Source organism: Branchiostoma lanceolatum, chromosome 1, assembly GCF_035083965.1.
Source record: "Branchiostoma lanceolatum isolate klBraLanc5 chromosome 1, klBraLanc5.hap2, whole genome shotgun sequence".
NCBI classification, from domain to species: domain Eukaryota; kingdom Metazoa; phylum Chordata; class Leptocardii; order Amphioxiformes; family Branchiostomatidae; genus Branchiostoma; species Branchiostoma lanceolatum.
The window spans coordinates 6,468,770-6,486,288 of record NC_089722.1 but is presented as its reverse complement, the minus strand read 5'-3'; the positions used below and the strand labels follow the sequence as shown (position 1 = coordinate 6,486,288).

Here is a 17,519-nt window from a genome sequence, read left to right as displayed (position 1 = left end):
TGCCCACCTGGTTGCTGGGCCACAGCGCATGCCGATGTAGGGTGCACCACCTGCAGCAGTACCTGCTGCTGAAGACTGCATCACTTAATGCCCTGCACCTGCAGAAGATGACTGCAACGACTGCTGCAGGCCACATGCTGATGGAGGCTGCACCACTTGTAGAACACCTTCTGATGCAGGTGAAGCAGATTGTACCACCTGTTGTAGGGCGTCTGCTGAAGTAGTCTGCTCCGCCTGGTAGCAGCTGATGTAGATCTCGGCAGGTTGATGTAGTAGCTGGCGTAACCCTCTGGGAAAACCCTGAGAAAGGGAAATCCCTACAGATGGTAATCTGTATGGCAGGAGATGCTCTCAGCTGGAACCAACACCAGCCCTGCACCGTCTGCCACCTGCTGGGCCTAACTGCAAGCAGTTAGGGTGTGGTAGTCGATGAGGTCGTACATCAGCGATGGACCAGTCCTGAGATGACCGCAGTCAAGTCTCAGAAGTTGCAGGATTCTGCTTGATGACCATCTCTGTAGTCCCTTCACTTCTATGAAGCGATGATGCCAACTCTGTGTAAGGTGGCAGGGGTTGGTTGCAGATGCGGCTAAGTTGTCCAGCTGACCAATCACCAACCCAGAGACGTCTGCTGCAACTTCTTAGAGCTCCCTGCTCAGAAGTCGGCCAGACCCCAGTTGTGCAGAATCCTCTGTCGAGGTCGAGAAGTCGCTGGCCTGATGTTCTCCCTTGGCCACTCCTCTGAGCTGATTGTCGTAGGTATGGAAGCTGTGTGCTGACAGAGAAACTGTTAATAGTTTGTGTACCAAACTCGTCTCAATGACACAATGCAAGAGCTGAAGCTACTCTCGTGTTCAGGACTGACAAGTCTGTGAGGATATCCTGACTGGAACGAAGTTGCCCTCGCTCTCGAACCTAAGGAAGGTACACGGACAACAATGCCCTTGGTACCACGAGTGGCTGCTGGTTTGCAGAACTTCGCCACTCTGGCCGTTGACTGGAGGCATCTACATGCTCAAAAACTCATGAACACATACAAGATACAAGAAAACCAACAACAAGGCTAACAATGTGAGCCTAGCTGATTGCAATAAGATGCTCTAAGGATAAGGTTACCCTAGCCTTCTGGTTGTGTCGAGCCCACAGGAGTGGACGTTGACCCTGGCAGTTGGGCTGTGGAACAGCAGTTGACCTTCTGTCCATCATTCCGCCTGGATGAGATGTGAGTCGGATGACCACCTCCTTGGCTTTACCACCCTGCCAACAGCAAAGACTTCATTGTCGTCCTCGACAAAAGTGTAGTACTGTAGTACTACTGACGCTTTGTGTGATGGCAGGAGTCTCAGGAACACACGTGATGGAGCCGGAGATGTACCCACTGGGTCAAGCAGTAGAACTTCATGGCTGCACGGACTGGAGTAGCAGCAGTAGTGGGTTGGGGATATCTAAATCCTCCCAATTCGCAGGTTGAACTGACAACAGTTGAGTGGTTCACCTGCCTGTGCCTCTGACAACAATCAAACAACAACAAACCCAGTGAAAGAAACTGGGAACTGTGACAAGCTAAAAATAATCCATAAATCAATGGACTAAAATCATGGTCTGTATACAGAATCATCAAGATAAACACAACTGTAAAGTTATGTACAGATAAAAAACAACAATAGTATCCAGCATTCCACAAAAATGCATGTGAAAACAGCTATCGTTGAAGGCACAGCTAAAACAATCCATAAATCACTGGACTAATCATGGTCTGTATTTCAGACAATACCATCAAGATAAACACAACTGTAAAGTTATGTACAGATAGAAAAACAACAATTTTATCCAGCATTCCACAAAATAAAAAGTATGTGAAAACAGCTCTCATTGAAGGAACAACGTAATTTCTGACCATAAAGGTAGCCGCGGCTAACCGTAAGGGAGGTCCTACTTGCAAAGGACCTGCTCAACTCCGCTTGTTGGAGCCGATGAGGCGGCGCTCGGATGTCGAAGACTCCGAAAAATCGCTGAAGTCTCGGCTGTTCGATGAGGACAGCCACACATCTTCTTCTTCTCCAGCTGCCGAAGTCACGGAGGACGGAAGTCTCCCATGGACGCAGGGCGAAACGTTGCGTCCCTCTCACTTCGTGAAGAAGCTGTCGACGTAGTTCGAAGCTTGCTGGAGTCGGAGATCTTCTGGACGCCAGCAAACGCCTCTGGGCGCAGCGAGGTCCAGTAAGAAGCCACCAACCCTAAAAAAGGGGAAAAAATGCTTCCTGCAAGGAAGCGAGCCTCCGTCGGAGACATGCAGAACCCTGCAGTGTGGAGAAGTCACGAACGCTGCCCTCCCACACTCGCCGCTGAAGTCTCCCCGGACGAGCCGCTCCAAGGCCACAGGAACGCTGAAATCGGCGACTGGAAAGTCGAGCCGACCGCCAACTGGCCTCTAGAAGTTGGTGCGGCGCTGGCATCTCGGTAGAACCCCGCTGAGACGACTCTTCTTCTCTTGCGCTGCTTCTCCTGAAGACAGCAAGATGGCGGCGCACTGCAAGCATGGTCAACATGTGCGTGCGGCCGCGCTCTCTAGCGATCCGCAGTGGGATCGCAAGGGTCTTCGGTCCCGGCGCCATCTTCTCCCTGCCGCCGGCGCTGACAAAGACGTCTCGTGTGTGGCTGGAACCACACTGCAAGCCCGCAGAACAGGCGGGCCGACGCGTAGAAACTCGCCTGAAGAAGCCATGGCGCGAGGAGAAAAACTAAGGGGAAGGAACACCAACTAACAGTTGGTTCCTGGCCGTTTTTACGGAGAAGGACACACGGAGGTGTGTACATTAGCTTAAAAAATTTAGACTGAGGATCGTGCCGACGCAAGGGATTAGGGGAGCTTCTTTCTTCTTGGGAGCTACCAAGATAAGGACACATGGGGGTGGTCAGGCTTGAATACACCTACAGTCATAAGTCTGCCTGACAACCGAGAGGATGCAGAAGACAATTGACAAACATCTTAATGACTCTTATTACAGATATGCCATCCACTTTCACCTCTTGGGCAACGTTACTAAGTCGTATGTCAAGGGCTGCTCGATACACAAAAGCTTCAACCGCGCCGTGAACATTCATAACACTCACCACCTCCTGGTGGAACGCAACGTCATTTACAACACGATGGGAGGCTCATTTTTCTTGGAGGACGGTCTCGAGATACATAACATCATCCAGTACAACTTAGCTGTTTTCGTCAAATCAAGGTAAGACCAGGTATCTTACTCTCCAGCAAAATATCTACAAGTCAATCATATGTATGTATTTCAGACATTTGCATGATCTATCTGTCGTTTCACTTGTATTGAATGCTAATTTAGGACAAGTTAGCAATCCATGATAGGTAATAACTTTCACCAGATTTTCATGTGTATAATTATTTCGTAAGCTAACAAGACACCGCATACTACATTTCAGTACAAGTCTGCTGAATGACGACATCACCCCAGCTGCGTTCTGGGTGACTAGCCCAAACAACATCATCCGTCACAACCATGCAGCAGGCGGCACGCACTTCGGCTTCTGGTACCGCATGCACGGGCACCCGGACGGCCCGTCCTTCACTCCCGACATCTGCCCCGATAAGGAACCTCTTGGGGTGTTCTATAACAACACCGTCCACTCCCAAGGTTGGTACGGGATCTGGATATTCGAGAACTACTTCCCGATGGAAAACGGAGCCTGCGGCGGCGGCAGACCGGAACCCGCCAAGTTCTACAGCTTGACCGCCTGGAACAACCAGAAGGGCGCGGAGTGGGTCAACTGCGGTGCCTGCCAGTTCCATGACTTCACCATGGTCAACAACGAACAGATAGGAATAGACATGAAAAGTATCAGCGTCCCTGAATGGGGTCAAGCTGGGGTCTTCGGTGGTTACATCATCGGTTACGTAGATGCTCTTGACGAAACGGGAAACACGCAGTGCCAGTCGTCAGGCCTTGCCCTGCCCTACAGCCAGAAGATGGTCGTCAATGGAACCACCTTCATCAACCACGACCGAAGTTGTTGTGCCATGAGTATAGGAGCGGGTGGTAACTATCTTTCATGATTTATTTCATATGATTATTCAAAGACATATGATTCAAGATTCATGTAAGTTTGTAATGTATGTTACACATTTTAAGCTTATACCTGCTTACCCAAAAAAGCTGGAATTTCGAATCAGCTAATCACTAATGACTGCTTTGCTGAAAGATGTGCAAAAGTTTAGCACTATCAACACTGATGATTGACTGCTGTGAAAACATTACACACAAACACACGCAAACACACACACACACACACAGACACACACACACAAACACGCACACACACACACACACGCACACACAGACACGCACACACACCTACACACAGACACACACACACACAAACACGCACACACACGCACACACACGCACACACGCTCACACACAAACACACGCACACACACACACACACACGCGCGCAAACACACGCACACACACACACACACACACACGCACACACACGCACACGCACAGGTGATCATACAAGGAAATGCAGTTACTAAGACCGTTTTGTCTCTTTCAGGTGGTCCTAACTTCGGGGGTTGGTATTACCGCACGGAGGGCCTGGATTTCTTTGACTCTCCTTGCAGAACCACCTTCAATTGGGCGCACCAAGCGGTGCTCCTCGATATGGATGGGTCACTATCCGGCACTGCTTTAGCTAGGGTATGTGTGTTTTACTTATTCATGAAGACTTTGTTCTTGAATACTTTGTTTGTGTCCCCTCCTAGGCGACTGGGTGTTACGGGCGGCTGACTAGGAGCGCGAATAAAGTCAGGCTATCTATGTACTTTAGGAAGAGATTTTGATGTTTGAGATCTTTTAAAGAATGATAGACAATGGTCAGTTGAAACTTGAGTTACGACCGTGTAAAGTCTGTTAAAAGGCTGAAAATGTCCATGGGATGTTTTTTGACCTGTTAATATAGATCGCAGGACTAGGAGATTGACACATTTAAAGCCGTCTGAATCACAACTGATGCCAAGGTTACATTCATAGACCGGGGCCTGGTTTGGATTTTTTCGGGAATAAAAAAAGAATTTATATTAAGAAATATACACTTATTATGATCATGACTATCTTTTTCATGTTTTGTGTGTTTTGTTGTCTTATAGATCATAATTTTCCGTCTTGCAGACTGCATGACCAGGTGTCAGCTTATTAGCCTCTAACAGGCTGCACTGGTCGATGATGAAATATTAGAAATTTGCCAAAAAAACGGATAACATGCCAGGGGAGTGTGTTTGCTAAAGGAGTTACAGTTTTGGCCTATATCGAGCGGACTCACTCCTCTGGCATGTTATCCGTCTATTTGGCAAATTTCTAATAGTTTTCCAATGGCCTGTGGAGCCGGGTAGAGGCTAACATCAGCTTGGAAATGTGAACCTGGCATTATTGGCATACCCCCCAATCATTAGATGTAAGACCTTGGGGTGATACAGATATGTGTATACACATATGAAAATAAGCATTTATGTATATATTCATAGGTGGGGGAACCTTGATGTCTACAATCGTTTAGATTTACAAAAATTGTGAACCCCATTCACAACATTGTTTTGTAAACCTGACGTTCAGGTGACTCCATACAACCCTACACTTCCACCGGAGTGCGTGGAGCACCCTGCATTCAGCATGGGTCATCCCGGAACGGTTTGCGACCCTTCCATCGACTTCGTCCGCTTCTCCTGGACTGATGCAGTGCCTGCATCTCTGCCAGGAAAAAATGTCATCATGTCGTCTTCACTCGGATGGGGATCTGATGTCATTCCCTTCAGGTAAAGATGTGTTGTGTCGTCCACATACACACAGTAAAATGATAGAAATACCATATTGATATCTGACAATATTGTACCCGTATTGCAGTAAATGCCATGTATGGTTGACGTTAAGATTCTATGAATTATGGTTTTCCATTTTTTAATCAGTTAATTAGATCCATACTATTAGGTAACGATTTATGGTTATACTATTTATATCTATACTATTTTTATATCAACAGGGCAAAGCGTGTTTCCTTCATGAACGCGTGGATGGCATTATTTCAAGTTGGATCCCAAGTCGACCTTTTCTTTGAGAATGTCGACCACGTAACCAACATATCGTACAGCGGTGTCTTTTACGATCTGGCTGTAAGTCTTAAAGAACATTGCAAGTCTATTAACCCTCTCCCTGCTGCCTAACTCTGTAACCAATAGATAATGGGGTGTCAAACGGCTACTTCAGTGTGCTGATGGTTGAACGTTTTCGTACGTTTTCATTACATTTGCAAAAATGGTTATGTTTTTGGTAGTGTTTGTAACAGTAAAACAATTTTTGTGAATTAGCAGCCTATGAAATCTGGTATAATGTTACATCTTACGTAACTTGATGATTAGATTTCGGGCCCACTGACGGATCTCCTTGGTACTGCAGAATGTATAGAAATTTCTATTTTTGCATCTCGTGTTCTGAACGTAAAACATTCTGGTCACAATGTTTTAGTGGTAGAAATCTCTTTTTTCCTTATTATTCATTCTAAAACGCGTTGAAAGCTATTGAGCATCGGGCTTTATGTAAATGATACTTTCTTATGAATATACCACTTTCACGTTTTTATTCAAGCTGCTATATACATTGTCCATTGCAGGAAATATTTTTTCGTTATTGTGTTGCAACATATTTTCTACATTTGTGTCTTAACAGGAGGAACACTACGTCATGGTGTCCCACAACTTGACACAATCGCCTGACAAGTTTCAAATCGAACCCGGAGTTGACAGAGACCCTTCTTCGACGCCGCTCACCTACGAAGACAACGAAAATGGAGACTATTACTTTGACGACTCAACGACAACCCTCACATATCTGAGTACGTACACCGTCCTTAATTTACAAACCAACAAGCTGGTTCAATGTTCACATGCGTGTTAAGGCCTATGAGACCTAAAAAGGCACGCTCAACCCCAGAAGCGAGTGTTATTTTTTCTAAAAGACCACATCTTTATGAATACAAAATCAATCAAATGGAAATGAAAGTTACTAAGGCTGTGAGTTGACAAACCAGTATCCATAAACACATTGCAAAGGTGGTTTTAAAGGTAAACCCAAGATTTCTTAAGAGAGCCCGAATTGAAGGTTGTCCAATGGATGTACTAATATATGTCACACCTATCTGGAGGCTACTCGGGGGGGGGGATCAGAATATTGATGCTGAATAATGTAACTGCTGCCTAGTCCTAGTTCAATGTCAAGTTTCCAATAGGACTACGTTTTCGGATTCAGAAGATATTATTTTCAGAACCAGGAGTTGAGTATGCCTTTAGATAAAGCACGTCTGGACATGTAGTAAGACTACATGATAGGGTCTTAACCTTTGACATATTACCCACAATGTATCTCGTTGTGCATGTGCAGTTGGAACAGCCAGCTACTGTCACCGGTAGAATCTTTAGTTTGAACGTTTGAATTGCACAATAGACATTCACCGCTATTTGTGAAAGATGTTAAAAGGTACTTTACTAAATACACGGCCCTCACGTTTGATTGATCCCAAAATGTCCGTCTAATAAGGGGAGAAATGAATGATAGAGGAATACATTATGTACTTTCATTTTAGCTTAAATCTTCTTGGTCTCGGCAGTTTCAGGAAAGACGTCATCACCGTCGCGAAAGAAGCGTAACGTGCCGACGTCATACGTCAACCGGCCAATGCACCTTAAGGTGTATCGGTGCTACTTTAAGGACTGTATCCCTCCGGTGCCAAACATAACACAGCCCGCGGAGGCCGTAGACTTTCACCTTGCGACGGAGCGTCCAGAGAGCTTCGAGAGATGGTCGGATCCAGCGACGTGGGAGGGCACAGAAGCTGGGTGGGGCGGGAACTACGGAGAGGGTCGGAAGAAACGACAGGCGGTGTACGGGCCGCCCAGGGATGGCGACAATGTGAGAATTCTTGGTGGTAAGCTGTCGAATAATCATATCTATAGTACATGGTTTGCAGTAGAATATCGACTGTTAAAGCAGAGAAAACGCTATTTGCAGAACTTAGTACTGATGCATACAGCATGTTACAACATTTGTTTTTTAGCACCTAGGTCTAAGTAAAATACCTGTCTTCAAGCGGCACCCAGGTTTGACTGTAAAGCCGCTATCTCACCGGACCCCCGACAGGTTGGCGACCTTGCTGCGACCGAGCGATTGGACAAAGCGCTCAACGAATTTTATGGATAAAAAACGATTTTTTTAGGCTGTCGTCTTAGTCATATTGGTACGTTTTGCATAAACCTCCATGATTATAAATTCAAGGGTAACACAAATCCAGTATGGACGCAGCAAGTCGCCAACGTGTCACGGGTCCAGTGAGAGGGGGGCTTTAGCGTTGATGCCTTTGACCAAGTATAGCCCATGCGTATGTATATGCTTATCACTTGTAACGTGATGATTTTTCAGGGAAGTGGATAGTGGCAGATGACGAACTGCCGTACATGAACAAACTCTTCATCTACGGTGTTCTGGAACTGGACGACGGACCCGACAAGAGTTACACACTGAGTGCTCATCAAATTTTGGTGCAGGTATGTTGGCATATTTACCCTCAATATGACCGCAAACTGGTTCGGTGACTACTTGACCATGAAGTTATGTTACGTGTGTATAACATATGGTTTTCATTCTAACCTCATATTTTGCATCAATAATGTGTAATACTGCTCCTGACCTGAATCATACAAATCAAATATACTTGCATAAGATATTGACATACTCTTTATGCGTCATAAATAGGGATTCAGTGTGCGTGTTGTTGTTTTCCAAGTTTCAGTCTATTCAAATCTTTTTTGTAGTTATAACCTTATATCACTCAATGGTAAGATAGCTGATCTTTTTTCTTTCGTGTTCATAATTCATCAATAAAGACATGTACACCTTTATCAAGGGTGGCCGGTTGATCATCGGTTGGGAAGACAACCCGTTCCAAGGGACGGTCCGTTTGCTGCTGAGGGGGCATCATCTCACCCCAGACATGCCACTACCGAACGGTCCCAATCTAGGCGCAAAAGCACTCGGTTTGTCTCTGATCTTTTTACCAATGATTCGTGCATGTGGAATATTTTACGTTCCATGTCCTTACTCTTACTTCTTACATATAATATGCAATAGATTTGTTTTCGAATATAGTTGGATAAATCTTATGTACAAATGATGTATCTGCTTCTTGAGTTTGAGACAAAAATGCATTTCCAAATATGTCTGTGGCAAATAGTCCATATTATAGGATCAAATGCACTCGGATTGCTCTTCCTATGATATATAAATGTTAATACATAGAATCATGAATTCTCTCTCCAAGTTGTTGCTAAGGGCAAACAATGCCTGCGAATTATTCCACAGTGACACGTTGCTGCTGTTGTTATTATCTCCATACAGGCTGTTTTAGGGCCTGTGACATCCATGTTAAAAACCGTGTAGTGACCTTCAGTGTTGTTGTTGTTGTTACTGCTGTTGCTGTTGTCGTTGTCCCGGGGCATGTCTCCATACAGACGGCTTTGGTGGTTGTTACATCCTCAGTAAATCCCGTACGGTGACCATCAGTGCTGTTGTCTCCATACAGGCTGTTTCGGTGGTTGTGACATCCATGGAAAAAACCGTGAAGTGACCTTCACTCGACTGGCCCAGACCGGTAACGTCGGCGACAGCACCATCACACTAGTGAAGGCAGTGGACTGGGTGGTGGGTGACGACATCGCCATAACAACGACCACCTATGATGTCTGGCAGACCGAAACGTTTAGGATTACCGGCCTGTCAGACGACACGAAAACGATCACATTGAACGGGACACTGGCATACAAACACATAGGTAAGCAACCTTATCCTTTGAGCTTGACAATACTTAAGGTTTACGTTTATAATCATCAACGCAAATACTATCACGTGCACGGAAATGCATTCACAAGAGTAGGATATCCTTGCTGTATGTTACTATCCATTGGCAATGCCACAAAGCCGGGTCGTAATGACTTCAATGACTTAAAACACTACATGTATGAAGAATCTAGTGCAATGTAGTTCTTTTCGTTGTGTGCCCCGCGTATTCAATAATTGTCTTTTATTCAGGTGAAACTTTGACATTGGCTGATGGCCAGACGACTATCAACATGGCGGCTGAGGTTGGTCTTCTCACCAGGAATGTCCAAATCATCGGCGAAGACTACAACAATCTGTTCGAGGAGTCATTTGGAGCAAGAGTTCTGGTCGGGACGTTTACGCAAAAGGACGTTGAGTATACAGGTATTTCGAAACATCATCTTATTCGTTGCATGATGCATCCTCTCTTGTCAGGACCCAGCGGCCCTGGTCCATCACTCTGCCTTTAGCAGAATCACACAAGACGCTCTGAAAAATTGCTGTTAAATATGGTGTGGTTAGGTCTTCACCAGTCAAAGAAGTGGTGAGATTTTGGCCCCCCTTGCGGCTTTTAATGGTGCTGCAGCAGAACTTCCGTTTTTTCTATCTCGTGTTCTGGTCAAGTTATGGTCACGATTGTTAGGTGGTACATCATCATCATCATCATAGGTGGTACATAGCTTTTGTGCTCTGGAAGAAATGACATAGGTTTGGGGTCTTCTATAGCGTTTTGGGGCGTTTTATAGACTCTTTTGTAGCCCAAAAGTACTGGAATTGCTTTATCAAGTTTACCGCAGCGGAGAAAGAAGTTCTCCGGATGGATGATGATGATGATGATGATGATGATGATGATGATGATGATGATGATGATGATGATGATGATGATGATGATCTCATGGAGGGGAATTGGGGAAGAAAATTGTTGTTTTTCATATTTTCTCTTGTCTCTTGTTGTCGCCAGGCTACGCCAGAATATTGAACGTCGAGTTCTACCACACTGGTCAGGAGGGTTGGACGGACTTCTACGATCCTCGGTACTCCCTGGCGTTCCTCGACGTGGGGGAAGTCGAAGATGATCACAGAAAATCTTACATCAGGAAGAACACGTTCCACAGCGGCTTCTCGCCCGCCATTGGTGTGTTTGGGACCCAGAATCTGGACATTGAGGACAACGTCATCCACCATACTGTGGGACCAGGTGCGTTCTAATTCATTCGTTCATTCATTTATGCTGTCATTTTTTTTCTTTTTTGGGTTTGACATATTTGGTTCTTCGTATCATTTTTTCTCCTAACAGTAGTCTAAGAATTAAAAAAAAACATTTTGAATGACGAATGCACATTATGTTCAGACACCGTACTTGGGCCTGTGGGGGAATAGATTTGGACAGCGTCCTTTGCAACAGCCGCATCACCGTGCACATACTTACCGTTGGGCCTTTGGCCATTATTTCATTGCAGGCATTGTAACTGTGTTAATGTAGTTGTGGAAACTCACGTCTCAACTCTCCTTATCTTTGATTTTGGTTTTTACATATTAAATATGTATTTGCAGCCATGCGCATATGGGGTGTGGATAACAAGGTACGGCGCAACTTGGCGATGCTGCTCATCTGGCCTGACGGATATCAAGACAGATCCGAGGACAGTCCTGAATGGACCCCCGTCTTTGACATGTTTGAGGCCCTGACTCCAGTTCTGACGGGAAACGTCGCCGCTGGCTCCCAGAGAGCTGGGTTCCGCGTCGACGGGGAGCCTTGCACTGGAAACTCAGCTGAGGCCTGGTAAGAAAATGAGACATCAGGATTCAGGAATATAAGAGAGACAGTATCAAAACTCACAGCCATCATGCCACAAAAGATGGAATGCATGCCCATCTTTATTCCATATGTAGACTACAGGAAGAATAGCCTCTTGTGAGGCTTCTTGTGGATCTAAATAAAACTCAAACCGTCGAGGGCTCTGTGGAGCCCCGCCAAACAAAATTTGTGGTCGTTCACCTCTGCACCAGAAGACCGATCTAAAAAATAAAAAAAGGAAACAAAAAGAGCTAGGTATTCTATGTCACTGATAGTATGCAGATCAGTTCAATATGAGATAAGAATTCTCTATCTCAATGGAAACCAATGATCACAGTCGTTAACACCATGGTAACAGGAGAATCTCATTCTACCAATGATTGGTACATGTTAGCACAATCATGTACCTACATAAACAGGACTTCAATCTCCCCAGTAGTTCTAATATGTTGGATATCAAGCTTCTCGATAGCCAAGTACAGTAGCTTTGCACTGAATGTTTTTGGTATTACTACGTTTTGAAAATAAGATAAAAAAATGGACGTAAATGTCACGCGTATCTGCCTCTAATCATTTAGTCCCTCCTTCTCCTGAACAGGTCCGGCAACATTGCACACTCCTGCATGGTAGGAGTTCTGGTGTTCCCCGGGGACGGTTTGACACCCTGCACCAAAATCTCCGGCTTTACCGTCTGGAAGGCCCACGACTACGGCGTCTACTTCCAGGCCAAAATAAAGGAGGTTGTCGTCGAGAACGTCGTACTTGTTGACAGCCAGGTATATACGTAGTCTACTCAGTTTCATTTCAGACGATACCCTTTTAGCTGGGATAATTTTATCACGTACGTTTTTCACTGAGCATGCAGCAATCTTAAGTTAATTGACACAACAAAAGTACAGAAACGTTCGTAAGGTCTTACTACTATATAAACTATATATATGTAGTTCCGGGTGTATATCCACGTCTTGTGTAAGCGTGAAGAGAGCTTTAGCAAAAGCTAAGAATCTGTTCTGTAAAACCGTGTTCACAGGTCGGAATCTACACCATGCTGTTCGGAGCAAAGCCCCTGAATCACGATGCCGTTGAGAAGAGCATGACTGTCCAGGACTCAGTCATAGTCGGCACATCTCCGTTCTTCGACTGCACTCTTGATTACACCCCGAGCGACCACAGCTACAAAATAGCCTCACGATATGTAAGACATGTCCATATTTCCTTACCTTACTGCTTATTTTACTGACAATTCGACCCCAGGTAAGGTAGGCAGATATTTTTGCAATCAAAAGACGTTGTTTTTTGCTGGATCAGGTTTCCCAAGGAATCATTGTCGTTAAGAATGTGCTCAATGCATTGGCTTATACGACGGGGTAAATCATGGAAAAAAATCAAGGTCACCTAACTCCTACTTACATTTTCAGAACCTCTGAGTCTTCAGAAACCATTCTGTACTGCCTTAAGATAGAACAATGGAAATCAAAACTTATCATTGTGTTGTCGAATTGCTTGCGCTCTTAGCAAGTCTGGAGTTGATGAAGGCTTACAGTTTCTCAGATAACAAAACAGTATATTTTGCTCCCACTGTTTTCTTCAGGGACGCGGTGTTGGCAGACCCGGTGGTGGCAGAGTCGGGGTCCTATCGGGACAGTGCGACAGCAAATCAAACGCAGCTGGAATCCAGCCGTTCACCGGTTCAAAGTCATACCCCTCTATCAACTGCCACAGTTACATTACAAGTAAGCATCTTTGGCTGACAAGGTTATTCTAACACTCACTCACTCACTCACTCACTCACTCACTCACTCACTCACTCTCTCCCATAGCTTAAACACTGCCGAAGAGTTAATACCTTCCTGACGTGTCGGTGACCGTCTGCCACCTTACTCTGTGACTGGTTTTACTTCGACACCCAGATGTGCGAAGTAGGACCAGGCAGTAATGCCCTGATGAGAAAGGTGAGAGATGGTAAACATAAAAAATAGGCTGTATACGTACGAAGAACATCGTTAATCAATATGTTAAAACACTGCGATCTACTTCTAGATGTGACGTTTTCCCACTTCAAACAATCGTGTAAGGGACAGGATGTGGTGTGGATGACCAACCCTGGACAGGAGGACGCCATCCCTCCAACACAGATCAGTCTCGCCACCTTGTATGAAGTCGAAGAGTTGAACAAGCTTTTCTTCGTTCGCCCATCAATTGGGTAGGTGCCACGTCCGCAATGCCTTGATTACATTCATCCTCCCATGCCAGTGCCACTTCCATAATGACCTGAATAGGTTCACCCTCCCAAGCCAGACCCATCGTGTATATATCATGATATATCAAGGAGGTTTGGATATATCAAGCCCTGGCGTGCCGGTTTGCGTTCCATCCTTCTCACTGCGTTAGCGCTGGCCCCAACCGTCATCAACCAATCACGTCGTCACTTACGGTCAAGAGGTAACCTGATTGGCTTGTAACCTTTCCTATATCAACAGAGGGAGGCGTAGCTGATTGGCTGATGGCTGATCAGCGCTAACGCAGCGAGTAGGACGGACCGCAGGCCGTTACGCCAGGGTCGTTGCTCAACACAAATACAACTGGCGCGCCTGGCATGAGAGGATGGAATTGATTGGGTTACCATCCATTCAGACTGCTTTATTCACTATATGTGAAGCTTCTATCTAATGTTGTTATCATCATTTTTAAACCCTGTTAGTATATAAACAGTATAGCGACGATCATGTGTGATTAATTTAGTGATTGTGCTTTATCAGTAAAATCCATCCAGCCGACTGTGTCGACATGGAGTGTGACGGCAAGAAAAACGCCATCTTTAAAGACGACGATGGGTCCTTCTTGGGTTCGGCGGGGTCGACAGTGATTCCTCAGGCGGAGTACGAGTGGGACGGAGACCCCAGGAGGGGGCTGGGAGACTACCGCATCCCGAAAATGATGCTGACAGACCTGGACGGCCACAGGCTCGATATCAACCAGGTTGCTCCCAAGAAAGGTAGTTATGGGCAACGCCACATCTTGATAATGTTTTACCTTCATTGATCATCCTGTCTTGTCGCTCCGCTGCTCTATCCACTGACGGGCAGGCGAGTTGGCCTCTCGTAGATCATCGTCAGTGCATGTTGTGCCAAGTTCACTGTTAATGACACCCTGCTACTTACAGTTGGCCTGTGAGCTCCGTGATCATGTACAGTACATACTGTAAAGTTAGAAGATGATTTAGTCATCAAAACTGTTTCTTTTATCTTCCGTTTTTGTTCGTACTAAGAGCACCATTCAGTCCGTCTGTTTCTAGCGGTGTTATGGGTGCTAAGGTAATGCGTGTTTCGCTACTTCAAACCAGGAAAACGGATTACATAGATAGCGCTGTACTTTCCTACCTGTTTTCATTGTTCTAACAGACGTCTTGTCAAAACAGGTATAGTTCGTGATGACAGCTGCACGTACAAGTCCGACTGGCAGGCATGGGAGTGCCACAACATCGACTACGAGATGATGATCATCGAAAGCATGGACGGAGACACCGAGATGCGGCGCCTGTCTCCAGTTGCCTTGCACACTGGGGAGTACGTTGACCTTGAGAACGGCCCTCAGGACCACGGCTGGTGTGCAGGCTACACTTGTCAGATGCGTATCTCCACTTTCTGGACCGTCGTGGGTATGGCTCGTCACTATGACTTATACTTCACAGGTAAGGAAGAAACATACTTTTGGATTGTACCATTCCTTACAAAATACTGTTGATCCCACCCATCTGCTGCATTCCTTTCCTTAAGACAATCCGTGTAATCTAATGTCAATTCCATGTTAATTCTTCCCATGTTTGGTTGACAGTATTTTACGCACATTTATCTGTATGTCTCTTTTTGTGGAGTTGTGTACCCCATTTCACGTTGTAGTCAAAACATTGCCAGACTTTTTTTCAGCTGTTGCAGTCCCCATTTGTAAGATTATTCTGGATCGTCTCGTTAATGTATTACCAATCTTGCAAGAGAAGTCTAATATTCGAAATTCATTGTAACAGGCACATCGCCTCAGAACCTGCGGCTACGCATACTGCACGTCCGGTCTGACCAGTCCATGCGGCTGGGAATCTTCTACGCGAACCCGCAGCGGCTGGACATCTATGCCGGTGGAAGATACATCATGCCGGAGAACGGTGCCTATAACGACGCCGGACAGCTGATCGCACTGGTTAGTTACAAGTTTAAGTCCTTTCCACACCCTGTCTACGTTTCTGTATCCCTCGGCTTGGGCCACACAGCTCCCTCATGTTTAATCATGTTGAAGGAGATAACAGAAAAGATTGGTTTAAATGTTAAGCTGCATTGACTAGAAATTATCTTGCTTAAGGAAATTCTGTTCGAGGATGAATTTGACAAGTCATTGCTGAAAACCTATTACACATACTGCATTTACACAATCAAGGTAACTGCTCAAATGACATTTATGAGGAGAGCTAAATATATATATGTACATCATTCTTAAGTGTTTCATAATATACGATCTTTTCCAACAGGAACCAGAAACAGAAGGCCAGTATTACCCGGCCATAGATGGTGCCAATGGGGCCAACTTCTTCGATAGGTCCTGGCAGACGCAGTACGTCACCATCAAGGGGAGTGAAGCAGTAGACATCAAGGTATCTTTGTACATCTCATGTAAATATCGGTTGTATTTTATTTATGTCATACCCACCCGAGAAACACACATTTCAATGCGGAATGCGCCAGAAGTTGAGGGAGTTTTGTGTCCTCTAAAAAAAACCTGTAACAACATAGTCATAGATTCCAACCTCCGAATCCGGTATTCGAATTTTTGACGGCGGCGCAACCGGCGCGCTCGAAATGAATTCGAAATATTCTATGGAAGCCCGTGTGATACAACATTAGAACCTCATGTGATACGGATAGTTATCACACGGTCCGGAACACCCGTACCTGGCCCAGGCATGACATAAGGGAAATTATCACGCGGTCCGGAACACCCGTATCAGGCCCAGGCATGACATAAACCTGTGTATACATGAGTCTAAGGTACTGTGATTGGACGAAGGATGGTTGTGTAAGAATCAAAATGATTTACCATGGGAATACAAATAGACAACAATTTGCGTGACGGAAGAAAACAACTATACAGCTCTTGACTTGAACTTTTTTATCCTTTCATGATTATTCCTGTATAGACGTGGGCCCGATGCAGACATAAGTTTTTAAAGTCGATTCAGGGCTGTGTGTGAAGAGCTTTAGGCTGTTCAAGTGGTGTGTTCCTACTTGGGTGGCCTAGGGTTCTCCTGGTACAGCCCAAACGCGTGTTTAACCCCAGCCGTAGGGCAACTGAAATGACTCTTCTCAGTTGTAACCCATAGTTGATATATTTTCCAGACCACACCTGTTCTCTTTGTCACCTTTGGCGTGCCGGCCGTCACGATAGACAACTTCTTCGATGTGAACTTGCGCGCCAATCTTGCCGCGTTCCTGAACATCCCCGCATCCAAAATCCGCGTCGTCAACGTCGTCAGAGAGGACAGCGGGAGGAAGAAGAGAGCTGGTAAGATAACAGAACGTCATGTTATTAACCAATCAAATTCATTGAAGGAAATTGAATCATTTGCCTTGTAGGAGACATTTTATGTCTTTAAAACATCAATAATGGGTGTCTAAGAGAATGGTATTTATGTCGACTGCCAAATAATTTATCGAGGAAAAGCTGACACGGCGAATTATTTCTACGCCGTGTCGGTAGATTTCGTTGATCTTTAACCTATGTCATGATTAAGT

The 17,519-nt window shown here is 45.3% G+C and overlaps 1 protein-coding gene across 1 annotated transcript in view; it reads left to right on the top strand.

The window, feature by feature from the left end:
* LOC136426565 (fibrocystin-L-like) overlaps positions 1-17,519 on the top strand; it is a 56,241-nt gene that overhangs the window by 36,829 nt on the left and 1,893 nt on the right. The window contains exons 45-66 of the mRNA XM_066415269.1: positions 3,009-3,233; positions 3,445-4,058; positions 4,579-4,721; positions 5,634-5,833; positions 6,058-6,187; positions 6,741-6,906; positions 7,678-7,995; positions 8,487-8,611; positions 8,971-9,100; positions 9,646-9,894; positions 10,152-10,325; positions 10,903-11,139; positions 11,496-11,724; positions 12,338-12,515; positions 12,770-12,934; positions 13,331-13,472; positions 13,780-13,942; positions 14,499-14,734; positions 15,158-15,430; positions 15,764-15,933; positions 16,259-16,381; positions 17,124-17,289. Of these exons, the coding sequence (XP_066271366.1) occupies positions 3,009-3,233; positions 3,445-4,058; positions 4,579-4,721; positions 5,634-5,833; positions 6,058-6,187; positions 6,741-6,906; positions 7,678-7,995; positions 8,487-8,611; positions 8,971-9,100; positions 9,646-9,894; positions 10,152-10,325; positions 10,903-11,139; positions 11,496-11,724; positions 12,338-12,515; positions 12,770-12,934; positions 13,331-13,472; positions 13,780-13,942; positions 14,499-14,734; positions 15,158-15,430; positions 15,764-15,933; positions 16,259-16,381; positions 17,124-17,289 (4,556 nt within the window). The remainder of the gene's footprint in view (positions 1-3,008; positions 3,234-3,444; positions 4,059-4,578; positions 4,722-5,633; positions 5,834-6,057; positions 6,188-6,740; positions 6,907-7,677; positions 7,996-8,486; positions 8,612-8,970; positions 9,101-9,645; positions 9,895-10,151; positions 10,326-10,902; positions 11,140-11,495; positions 11,725-12,337; positions 12,516-12,769; positions 12,935-13,330; positions 13,473-13,779; positions 13,943-14,498; positions 14,735-15,157; positions 15,431-15,763; positions 15,934-16,258; positions 16,382-17,123; positions 17,290-17,519) is intronic.